The 13,113-nt window shown below is 36.1% G+C and overlaps 1 protein-coding gene across 4 annotated transcripts in view; it reads left to right on the top strand.

The window, feature by feature from the left end:
• Window positions 1-13,113, top strand: part of ANKRD28 (ankyrin repeat domain 28) — a 194,394-nt gene that overhangs the window by 171,170 nt on the left and 10,111 nt on the right. For all 4 annotated transcript variants that reach the window (XM_008578550.1, XM_008578552.1, XM_008578553.1 and 1 more), the window contains 8 exons: window positions 92-166; window positions 3,836-4,037; window positions 6,678-6,765; window positions 7,009-7,126; window positions 7,635-7,854; window positions 10,782-10,869; window positions 10,962-11,045; window positions 12,394-12,539. In XM_008578550.1, the coding sequence (XP_008576772.1) occupies window positions 92-166; window positions 3,836-4,037; window positions 6,678-6,765; window positions 7,009-7,126; window positions 7,635-7,854; window positions 10,782-10,869; window positions 10,962-11,045; window positions 12,394-12,539 (1,021 nt within the window). The remainder of the gene's footprint in view (window positions 1-91; window positions 167-3,835; window positions 4,038-6,677; window positions 6,766-7,008; window positions 7,127-7,634; window positions 7,855-10,781; window positions 10,870-10,961; window positions 11,046-12,393; window positions 12,540-13,113) is intronic.

Below are 13,113 nucleotides of genomic sequence, written 5' to 3'. Positions count from 1 at the left end.
GGACTTGAACTACGGGGGGGGGGGGGGAGTAGTTGCTATAGTATATCTAAAACTGTCATTTCTTACATTTAAAATGCCTCTTCTTTTTCAGTTAATGGAAACCTCGGGGACAGACATGCTGAGTGATTCAGATAATAGAGCAACAATAAGCCCTTTACACTTAGCTGTGAGTACTTCTTTCAGAGCCAACTTGATGGCTCGTTTACTGAAAATATCTAATATCTGTTTGTGTTAAATCAAACTAGTACCCTGAACTTTGGGTCCATGTAATAAATCATCATAAAATTAAAATTTTAGGAATTTTTTTAATTTAGAATATTTATTAGTTCACTGTTATTTTTGGTTTTTACTTTAAAAAAAAAAAAAACAGTGGTCCTTGGGCTTCCCCCAGGGCCTACTTTGAGAGAGAGAATATGTCCATGAAGGTGAATTTAAAAATGCTGTACCCTAGTGGAATGACTCCTGACTTGCTAAGTAGATTGTATACACGTACAAATTTGTGGTATTTCTACAACTTTTTACTTACTTTGTGATCTTGAGAAGCTATCTAATTGTGTGTTCACTGATCCTTCAGCTGTTCTTTCTGTGTAGGATTTGGCTACAAGATCTGTAATGTCCCTTCCAATTTAAGATTCTTCTGAATTTTTTCTCTCAGTGTCAATCACTAAGAGGAGAAAGTTAGGGGAGAGTGTGACAATTCTTTAAATCACTTATGAGAATTAATTACCTTAGGAAATTTCAAATCGAGCCCAATCTAGCTATTTCTGCACTTAAAGAATTTATTTTTGAAACAAAGCATTTTACAGTTGGCAGGGGGACTTTGAGAATCAGGAGACCAGGGTACTATCACTAGCTGTTTGTGAGAGTTTTGCTTTTAAGTATAGTAAAATGTTTATAAGGATGTATGCTTAATTTAATGTGGATCATCACTATGAGTTCAGTGATCCATTTAATTATTTAGCATGTACTATTTTTTTGTCTTAATATTCTCCTTGCATATGCTGTAATACTGACATACATATATAAAATTTTTGGTTCTGGCTTTCTACCCCTTTCTCCCCACTAGTACTTCCTATCATGTTGTAAATAACTAAGAAGGCATGCTTGAAGCTTCCTGCTTCCTTGCTCATTGAGTCCTTGGAAACAGTATCACCTCTCCCAGACCTGCATAGTAAATAAGTCTGAAAAGGCAAAAACAACATGGAGAAAATAGCTATTTTACTATTGGTGGCAAGAAATTAACCCGAGCAGCTGTCCGAGTAATTCTTGCATCATTATTATCATTCTCACCGTAATAATAACACTGTCATTTCTTGAGCACTCACTTAGGTGCCTGACTGTTTCCCCCTCATGGAGATTTAACCACGAGGCAGTATATTAAATAGGCTCTCAAAAGTCTTGCAATTTGTAGGACTCTCTTATTAGCCTAATGATATTATTTCTTTAGAAATTTCACATTTGTGTGCTCCTCCCCCCTCCCAGTTTGGCCTTTCTCTTACTGTGCTTGCAGATTAATAATGTGTTCTACATTGAATAGTGCTTTTTTTCTCTCTCTCAATTAGTTTTTTTTGGTCAAAGATTTGTGTGTGTGTGTGTGGTGGTAAAAAAAAAAGAAAAAGAAAAGAAAAAATTTACCTTCTTAACCATTTCTAAGTGTACAGAGTGTACAATTCAGTAGTATTAAGTGTATTCACATTATCATGCAACCAATCTTCAGGATTTTTTCATCTTGCAAAACTGAAACTATATCCATTAAACAACAAGTTCCCATTTCCCCCTCCTCCTAGCTCCTGGCAACTACTGTTCCACTTTCTGTTCCTTTGAATTTGACTAATCTAGATACCCCATTTAAGTGGAATCATACAGTATTTCTCCTTTTGTGATTGGCTTATTTTGCTTAGCACAGTGTCCTCAAGGCATATTATAGCATGCAGCAGAATTTTCTTCATTTTTAAGGCTGAATAATATTCCATTGTTATTTATATATATCACATTTTGTTTATCCGTTTATCTGTCAGTGGACACAGGTGTGCTGAAAAATGTTTTTAAGCTGAAAGGGAAACAATTGTGTAATTAGGCTCAATGAAATGTGGTTATACCACCACTTTTTCACTTTGGAGGTCTTCAGAAATTATTTGAAGTAGTTTTTCATTCCAGACTCTCCCACTTGGAAAAACTTGGTGCAGTGAAAATACATGGGCCTGAGGCTGAAGGAAACTGGTCTTGGTTCTTAACTTTGCTCTTACTACACATATGGGCTCCTTTTATACAAGGGCATCATGAAGTGAAGAGTTCTGTAGTTAATCATCATAGCTTCTAGCTGTCCTTATTTTCTCTCTTTTTAAACTACCTTCGACATTTACTCAGGGGTTCCTCAAAGTTCATTCTTTGAGTAGCATAATTTCATTGACCTGGTATTGAGGAACAAAATTAGATGTGATCCTAGAACAGTAATGTTCTGTGATCCCAGAACAGTAATGTTCTATGATCTGCAGTCACTTTTATCTTTGAGGTAGTCAAGCTTGTAGGTAGTTGAACTTCCTACACAGAAGCATCAAAGAGATCAGTAAGGCCCAGAGCAAGTTTATCTCTTGCTGGTACTTTCAGACATTCTCCACAAAAAAATAGCTTTATAGTCCTTTGAAGCTTATTATTGCTTTATGTCCTGCTCAGCATTCAGTCCAGTGTAAATAATATATGTTCAGTTGACAAGTTGGTTTTTGGAATGAATTATCTGGAGAGCCCCTATATCAGACTGTGTAAAGAAAGGACCTTCAGTCTGACAAATCTTCTTACTCTCTTAATACGGCTAGGACAATGCTTGATATGTGGCAAATATTCAAGCAGGGCTCAGTTAAGTGTTTCTGTACTAAAAGAAATGTTTCTTTTTGAGCTATGGCACATTATGGGGTTGGGATAGTCACTTTAATTTGAGAAATCAGAGGACTCAAGCACTGGCTCAACTCAAATTGCTATCTGTCTCTGTGATTTTTAAGTATAATAAAATTTTATCAGGGAATTAATATGGAGCACCGAACTGTGATTAAGAACAAAGGCTTTAGGGGCCAGCCTGGTGGCGCACTCCGTAGAGTGCGGCGCTTGGGAGTGCGGCGGCGCTCCCGCCGAGGGTTTAGATCCCATATAGAGACCAGTCCGCTCATTGGTTGAGCACGGTGCAGGCGTGACACCGAGGGTTGCGATCCCGTTACTGGTCAAAAAAAAAGACAAAAAGGGAAAAAAAAAAAAAAAAAAGAACAAAGGCTTTGGAATCAAAGCTTTAAATGAATTCATTTCACACATCCATTGAATGCCATCATGAACCGGGCGTTTTATGCTCATGAAAAGATCACCTCTCTGGGCCGGCCCGGTGGCGCACTGCTACAGTGCGCCGCTTGAGAGCGCGGCGGCGCTCCCGCCGAGGGTTCGGATCCCACATACAGACCGGTTCCCGCTCACTGGCTGAGTGAGGTGCGGGTGCAGCACTGAGGGTTGCGATCCCGTTGCCGGTCCCGGTCCAGTACGGGCGTGACACTGAGGGTTGCGATCCGTTGCCGGACACGAAAAAAGACAAAAAAAGGAAAAAAAAAAAAGAAAAGATCACCTCTCATTTGAGCTTTTATTATTTGCAGAATACTGTTTCTTATCACTGTAGCTTTCTGTGTCCATTATTAGAAAAATCTATAGTTAACTTTCTGAATTTGCAATACAGAAGTTTTGGATTATATCAAATATAATAGTAATGTGTAGTCAAGTTTGCTTATTTACATCTTTTGAAGTATTTGGGGAATCAGTGTAAATATGTATTTTTTTAATTTATATTTTTATTTATTTCTAGGCCTATCATGGTCACCATCAAGCACTAGAAGTGTTGGTACAGTCTTTATTAGATCTTGATGTGAGAAATAGTAGTGGAAGAACACCCTTAGATCTTGCTGCATTTAAGGGCCATGTTGAATGTGTGGATGTACTCATTAATCAGGGAGCCTCCATCTTAGTAAAAGATTACATTTTGAAGAGAACACCTATACATGCAGCAGGTATGCTAAATATTATGCTTGATTTATTTACCATTTTCCATCTAACCTCTTCATTTTCTGGTACATATTATTCCTGGTAGTTGTCTTTAAAATTTTGACTTTAAATGGTTAAATGATTGTATTCTCAGGGGAAAACCAACAGAATGACAAGAATTGCTTTAAAAAATTATCTGTCTTAGAAATTGGATTTATGAAATAGTCTAACTCTAAAATACTTTAACAAAACTACAGTATTTTTTACTTCTTTCTGATAGAAAATGTTTTGGATTGATTGGTACATGCTTTTTCACTTAACAATAGATAAACATTTTGACTTATTTTACCAGTGTACTCCGTTAAATGTTTATTCAAATAAGATTTTTAGAGCACCTACTTTATGTAAGAACACTCCATGTTGTTTGTGGTTTTATGATGTAGCAAATGTGTGAAAAATGCAAAGACCCCTAACCACGCCATTGAAATGACTTATCAGCTGTGTATCACTAGCAGATGCAGATTCACTCTCTGTACAGGAATTACTACAAGGCAGTATTCATTTTAAATAACTAAGACTGGTAAAATTGAAGAAATCTCAGACAAGTGTTTTTCTCATCTTCAGTAGCATATTTATGTGATTAGATCCATTTCACTTAGTCTGTTCCTGTAGAGTGATCTTTAAGAACACATTTGAATATACATCTTGGATTTTATTTCTAGTCCTTTGGGAAGCTTGCAGTTTCGAAGACTATAGGTAACACCCACTATTGCTTCCAGAGCAGCCTTTCAGAACTATCAGATATTCAAGCAGGGCTCAGAGACAAATAATTTAATAATGGATTAAAATGCCTAATAAGTGTACGTATATATACCTTGTTATGTGGTATGAATAAGAAGTCGAAATGCTATTACTTTCTCTTATTCTGAAAAAGAGTGAAGTTATATATCAGGCTACATCTAGAAAAATTATATTTTAACTGTAGATCATATGCAGAGCTAATTTAAAGTTTTCATGAAGTATTTGCACTCTTAATAGATAAATATTGAACTAAGACACTAGCCAGTCCCTCAGAAGGGGTTAACTAATGGCATATAGTCCAGCATAAGTTCTACCCACAAAAGAGAGCTACAGGTTACTGTTAGTGCTTGCCTAGTCAATAAATGTAAGCTTTGATTCTACTGATGCCTTTCAAATTTGGAGGTCTGCTAGGGAGCATCTTGTTAGTCATAAGTCATGTAAAGAGCACTGAGTTGGTTTTTTTGTTGGTTTTGGTTTTGGGTGTTGTTGGTTTTTTTTTTTTTTTGAGACTAAGCAGTCTTCCCACAGCGATGCTAGGCTTGGTGTTTTGGATAGTGAACCTGGTTGATGCTGACAGTCATCAGTAGCTACTATGCACTCTGTAAATGGTGGGCCAAATAAGATCTCCTTGAATCATCCCCAAGTTCTTTGACAACTGTTGTTCATTACTAAGCTATGAGAGCTACTGGCAGAGTGCAGCATACAGATTGGGCAGGGTGGGAGGCATGGTGATTTATAGCCATGAGTCTTAATTAATAACTATTAGAATTTAATATAGCTGTCAGAAAGTCCTGTAGAATATCAGGCACTTAGCTTGCCTTCACTAGTTTTGCCATCTTTTGATTAAGAGGAGTAGTGATAGACATTCCTTTCTGCATCATTATGTGGCTTATGTATTTCTTTAAACTTCAAACTTTATTATATATGAATGAGCAGAACCTGAATTTTCCAGAGGATTTAACTTACTTTAAAAGCTTTTGAACGCCTGTACTGGCTAACCTCCAAAAACAAACAAAACAGACAAAAAAAGCTTTGTTTTCTTTGGGTTACTTCCACTTGAATTATTGTCCATTTTATGCATTGAGACATATAAGTGCATTCTTTAGGAGTGTCATTTTTCTTTTATTGTGTGCATGTGTGTGTGTGTTTATCATTTGGGATTCTTTCAGCCATAAGTAACAGAGTACCTAACTGAAAGTGTGGGGGTTTAGTCTTTCACATGAAATGTTCAGAGATAGATGTAGTCCCAGGGTTGGTTGGTGGGTTCTTCAGTGGTGTCAGAGCTCTGGACCAGATTCTCTATTATTCTCTTGCCTTTGCATTCATGTCACAGGATGGTGGCTGCCTTTTTACAGGATCACATCCAAAATCAGGAAAGAAAGGGAGACTTTTCGTTTTCAGGGATAAAATTATTTCCACAAACCCTCTAGACTTCACAGCATCTCATTGGTCAGACCTGGACCATGTGCTCACCTTGAAACCAATTACTGTCAAAGGAGAATGGGGTGTTGTGATTGACTTGTTCTAATCATGATATCATCCCTTGGCTGGAGGCAAGCCACCCTCCCTTGGCCACATTGCCAGAGAGCTAAGTAAAATGAGAATTCTATTAGTCAGGCAAATGATGAGGGATGAGTGCCACACAGGCAACCTGTCTTCCATGATTTACCATGAGAAAGTTGTATCTATTCAGCTTTAACAACCAAAGGTAGTAGAAACTTTCTTTGTACCTATAGGTAGTCTTTATTCTTGCATATTAAGTAAAACTATCCCAAAATTATATTTTACAGGATGTGCTCTAAGATGGACATTTTCTATTTTATCGTTATATACAGTTACTGAAATTTTTAAATTTTACTTTACAGCAACAAATGGTCATTCAGAATGCTTACGGCTATTAATAGGAAATGCAGAACCACAGAATGCAGTAGATATTCAAGATGGAAATGGACAGTAAGTTTCAGTAATTTTTAAATTAAGGATCTTTGTTAATTTTCATACTTTTGCCTTTATTTTAGTAAGTCTGTCAGTGTGTAACTAACATCAAACATAGTTTTTAAACATAAGTATACTTTAAATTAAAGTTGCATCACAGAAAGTCATATTTAGAAAAACACCTTATCACATTGTTTAGCTGTTACTCATAGAATGCGGTCTGAAGTGATAGTACTGAACCTATTTCATATTGTTGCTCAGGACGCCTCTGATGCTATCAGTTCTCAATGGGCACACAGACTGTGTTTACTCACTGCTGAACAAAGGAGCAAATGTAGATGCCAAAGATAAATGGGGAAGGACAGCATTGCATAGAGGGGTAAGCAAAAATATTCTCATTTCCTTCTAAAAGCTTTTATGACCTAGAATTGAACTATGTTTATTTTTCTTCATTAAGTTTTTGCCAAAAAAATTTTTCAGTGTCTTTGTTTTTGAATGCTGATTTTCAACAATTATAGAGCAGAACTTAATCCAGAAAAAAAATAATATTGGAACAAAATTTTAAAACCCTAAAACCTGGAGTAGAATTAATTTCAATTTGACTTTTTCATTACTTCAACTGTTGTTATATACATTTTTATCTTAACTTTTTCACCTTTGAAATATTTTCATTGAATTATATTTTACTGTTCCTGTTTTTCATACTGCTTGTATTTTGATGGTTACTCCTTTAATTGAATTTTTAAACCACTTTCAATAAAAGTACAGAATTACTCAGAAAATGATAAATGGCCTTAATTAGTGAAGGATATGGGAGTATGGACTTTAAAACTTTTAAATCAGCTAAAGTTGACTATTCAACTACATACAAATTATTTTTCTTTCAGGCAGTTACAGGCCATGAAGAATGTGTAGATGCATTGCTTCAACATGGTGCTAAGTGCTTACTTCGGGATAGTAGGGGCCGGACACCTGTACACCTGTCAGCTGCCTGTGGACACATTGGTGTTCTTGGAGCTCTTTTGCAGTCAGCAGCATCTGTGGATGCAAATCCAGCCATAGCAGACAATCATGGATATACAGCACTTCACTGGGCTTGCTACAATGGTTAAGTATACATATACAAACTTACATTAAATGCCTGTTATGTACTGAGCAGAGACAACTAACTGCAGTACATTCTGATATTAATGAGAAAGACATATTTATAAGACAGACTTAAAGTTTAAGATTAGTAGGAAGCCTAGGAATAATCTACTATGTAGTTACAGCTCATTCCTGTCCTTTGTCATGCTAAAGCCAAGACACTATAGCAGTCAAAGGTGTTTTAAGATAAGCCATGAAATTTTTTTGAAGTTTTTCTTAGACCTTTATTTCAACAAATATTTTGCATTTTTAACAGGTTTTTACAATATTTCCAATGCTTTTATGTAGTATGTTTGTATTTTGTTTTTTTTGTTTGTTGGTTTGGTTTTTCTTGTCCTTTTTGAGACCAGCCGCACTGCGCTCAGCCAGTGAGCGCACTGGCCATCCCTATATAGGATCCGAACCTGTGGCGGGAGTGCTGCTGCACTCCCAGCGCTGCACATTCCCGAGTGCGCCACGGGCTCAGCCCAGTATGCTTGTATTTTGATTATGTTCTTTTACTTTCTAAATGCATTTGTGTTAGGGAAAAATGACCAAGGAAGAAACAATGAAATGTATCACATTCTAAACTGAAATCTGTGTATGTTATATCACCATTAACATGCATGCTCAGTGTTTTAAAGGAATAAAAATCTAGCAGATCTTAGAAACTTTCATGAGTTAGCTTTGCTTCATGGGTTAGTACAGACATTTTTAGCTTCCTAGAAGCTCACAGTCACAGTCACCCCTTTTACAAGTAGATTCACAAGGTCATTCAGAAAAGCATAAAGCTGTTTTTAGGGTATAGATGTTAAAAATGGAGTTTGACTTATGAAATGTCACTAATTAAAATAATCTATATAATGAAGCATGTTGATATTAATTTTTTCCTTGTGCAGGATCATAGATTTGATCATCTTAGAAAACACTCAGATACATTATACACATACAGTATGAGCCTCACACCTGTCAAAGTTAGGGCTTAAAGCTTTAGCAGAGAAATGAGAGATTTGTTCTGATTTCAAGTGTAGCATTGAGATTAATGTTAGTTGTGACAGCATAACTACAGAGTTGTAGTTCATAATTCTAACAGTTTTCCCTCAAAATGTAGAGAAAATGTAAATTGCCTCTTCATATAAATATCCATTTGCTAAAAAGTAAGTATAGTATTTGTTGTAAAATCACCTGACTGATTTTACATAAAGTTTAGTTTTGCTGTCTTTTTGTAATATGCTGTGCTTCGTGAAGGTTCTTTCACTGGGAACCATTTTGACAAACAATGTTGTTGAGTTAGGCTGAAAGGAGAAATCTGAATCTTGCAAAATTATAGTTTAGTTAAATGTTTTTGTAAGTATTTTGGAGATGTTTTGATTTTCATATTAATCCTTATACCAGAGTTGAGTGTTCCATTCTTTTACCGTAAGAAAGTTTTGGGCTTTTTTGTGGATTGTCCTGTGATTATTATTGGTTATCCTTCAACTCTGAGTACCGATATTACTATATAAAATTTGAATAGTTAAGTCTATTGCCAATTCAAAGAGTCTAGTCTGTTTCATTTTACTATCTCAGATCCTTAACCAAAACACTTTTGAAAATTTTAAGAACCTTTGGAGTTTGACTTCTCTTTTTCCTTTTTCAACACACTAAATCTGTTTTTTAATAAATATAGTGAAGTGGCTGAAGATTAGTCCTAAGTCAAAGATGATACTATATTTTGCCATTGAAATTTGATTAGTTTTTATAATGTGTCTTGACACTTTACAATTATAAGGAAAACCGACAATATCTAATATAGTGTGAAAACATCCACAAATGTGATTTTGTTTATGCAAAAAGATAAAACTGTTTTGAAGCAAAAACTTTTATTATTTGTTGGTTTTTTATTAGTTAGAATTAACCATTGGAAAAATCACACCGTAAGGTATTTTTCCTCAGGAAGAACATTTAGTTGTAAATACACTGCTGTAACTGTCCTTTGTAGAGTTGCTCTCTATTATAACATTTCTTATCAGGTTTATATGTAGAACACCATTTCCCTAAAGGGAGTTCCTATTCTATCACTTCTGAATTTAAACTCTCTAAGCACATTTTGTATGAGAGAGAGAATTTTGCACAAAGTACATGCCTGGTTGCCATTTAAAGATCCTAACAGATGTGCCTAATTTTCAGAATGTAGCAAAGTTGTGATTCTGAATTGAGCTGGAAGGAATTAAATGTGTGTTGGCTATATGCAGTAAGACTATACAGACAGTCTAAAATTGATACCATGTTTATAGCCAAAAGCCTGTTTTATAATTTTGCATTCTGAAAGTATAATATGTAAAATGGTTTACTTTGACTAGTAATTATTGTACGGCCGGAAAGAAAATTGGAAGCACTCCAACAGAACAGAAAACAACTATTTCTCTCAAAATTAAAAGGAAGTGATGGCCAAGTTTTAGAAAAGAACTGGCTCTTTATACTAAACTTAAAGTTCAGAATTTCATTTTATATAGTTATTCAATCATGGAACTTCAGGGTTCCTTTTAAAAATTTATCAAATTTAATGAAACTGTAAGTAATACACTGATACTATGAAGCTCTTTGGAACATTAAAGAATAAAATTTCTATATGTGCTGTATGGAATATATATACCATTTATTACATAAATAGCAAGTTGCAGAACAAAACATCCCACTTGCATAAAAAAAGAAAGTATGTGTTTGTGTGCATGCAATTGTATATTGCCTAAAAATTTTCTGCTACTGTTAAGATACCAGTGGTTATAGTTTAGAGAGTAGTACTGGGAAATGGGACATAAGGTGGGGCAGGAACTTGTACTTTTTCCCTTTAAACACTCATATGTATTTGTGATTTTTGCCAACGTATTTTTTGGATTTTAATATCTGGTTCTTGTTTACCTATTTAGGTCATGAGACGTGTGTAGAACTTCTCTTAGAACAGGAAGTTTTCCAGAAAATGGAAGGAAATGCTTTCAGTCCATTGCATTGTGCTGTGTAAGTAAAACCAAAATAAATCAGATGTGGTTTGAGTGTTTTAAGAAATACACCATTGCTTGTGAGAGTGATCACCTTGTTACCTTATACAGGATAAATGACAATGAAGGTGCTGCTGAGATGTTAATTGACACATTAGGTGCCAGCATCGTGAATGCCACAGATTCAAAAGGAAGGTAAGAATTCAACTATGTAGGAAATAGTTTTGCTTTCATAGGATTTTTTTTTTTTTTTGACCTGTAAGGGGGATTGCAACCCTCGGCATGGTGTGGTCTGCACCACACTCAGCCAGTGAGCGCACCGGCCATCCCCTATATAGGATCCGAACCTGCAGCCTCGGCACTACCAGTGCTGCCCTCTCTCGAGTGAGCCACGGGGCCGGCCCGGAAAAAATTTTAACTGCTAGCCTAGTGTGTGAGAGTTTATAGAGAACCTATTATTAGTTGAAGGTTAATTTTTTGTATTTGCAAATATAAATTATTAAAAATTTAAAATTATTTCTACATTATAAAGGTTTTTAGCCAGTCTTCCTTTTTTTTTTTTTTGTCTTTTTTGTGACCGGGAAGGGGATCGCAACAACCCTTGGTGTGGTGTCACCCACACCGCGCTCAGCCAGTGAGTGCACCGGCCATTCCTATATAGGATCCGAACCCGTGGCGGGAGCGTCGCTGCGCTCCCAGTGCCGCACTCTCCCGAGTGCGCCACAGGCTCAGCCCCCAGTCTTCCTTTTTTAAAAATTATTTTAAAATGCAAAGATTTCCACCTTTTTTTAAAGAAATATGTTTGTTACCTAAAGATCATTTGTTTATAAAAGTTGTCCAAATAGGAATAAAGGCCAGAAGACAGTCCAGCACTTGTAATAAGTGTATTTGGGTCAGGATTTTTTTCTTTCAAAATTTCCTTTAGGGGTGGCTAGCTAGCTCACTTGGTGCTAAGAACACCAAGGTCAAGAGTTCGGATCCCCCTACTGGCCAGCTGTCAAAAAAAATAAGTTCAAAATTTTCTTTAATGTTGTAATGTTATTTTAGCAGTTTTATAACTTATCCTTATTTTATACTAGTTCTAGTTTAATTAAGGCCTTTTAAATTATCAAAAGTACAAATATCTTTGGTAGAAATGATTAAGCTCGGGCCGGCCCGGTGGCGCACTGGATAGTGCGCCGCTTGGGAAGCGCGGCGGTGCTCCCGCCCGAGGGTTCGGATCCCACATACAGACTGGTTCCCGCTCACTGGCTGAGCGAGGCGCGGGAGCAACACCGAGGGTTGCGATCCTGTTGCCGGTCCCCGGTCCGGTACGGGGCAACACTGAGGGTTGCAATCCGTTGCCGGACACGGAAAAAGACAAAAAGACAAAAAAAAAAAAAGAAATGATTAAGCTCCATTAAGCCTATTTGTATTCAGGCAGTGCTTTTATAGCCTAATATGTAAACCATTGAAGATTTCTTGTCCTAATTTAAGGAATTTTTTTCCCCAGTGTATATAACATTTAGGTTTAGTTATGTATTTCATTTTCTCTCTACTGCAGAACAGCTCTCCATGCAGCCGCCTTCACAGACCATGTAGAGTGTTTACAGCTGCTGCTTAGCCATAATGCTCAAGTTAATTCTGTGGACTCCTCTGGGAAAACACCTCTTATGATGGCCGCAGAAAACGGACAAACAAATACAGTTGGTAAAAAAAACTGTTGAAGGGTTTTATTCTTCTAAGTATGTATAACTTAGATCCCAAGCCTTCTGACTTTCACTAGTTCTCTCACCACTCCTGAGATTTAAAACCTTTTACGTGCTTGCAACCCACATTTTTATTTAGGGACACAGTGTTTTAATTTGCTCTTACTGATTAAAGAGTTTGCTTTAACAAGGCAGTGTATCATAGTGGTTAAGAACACTGGCTCTGGAGTCAGATTGCCTAGATGTGAGTCCTAGATTTCCCAGCTAAGTGACCTTCTGCCTCAGTTTTTTCATTTATGAAATGAGAAAAATAATAGTTCGTACTTTGTAGGGTTGTTGGGGGGGGTTAAATAAATTACCATAAATCCAGAGCACATAAAACAGTATTTGAAATTTAGTAAACACTCACAAAATTTTAATTGCTGTTGATAGTGTCTGTGATTTACACAACAGTATAACAGTATAATTATCAGACAATTATATGATAATATAGTATATTACAATATTTTTCATGTACTTAAATTTTTGTGAGAGGGTTTTTTTTTTTTTTTTTTTTTTTTTTTTTTTTTTTTTTT

This window comes from Galeopterus variegatus, unplaced genomic scaffold (genome assembly GCF_000696425.1).
Source record: "Galeopterus variegatus unplaced genomic scaffold, G_variegatus-3.0.2 Scaffold1716, whole genome shotgun sequence".
NCBI lineage: Eukaryota > Metazoa > Chordata > Mammalia > Dermoptera > Cynocephalidae > Galeopterus > Galeopterus variegatus.
This window is presented reverse-complemented; position numbering and strand designations above follow the sequence as displayed.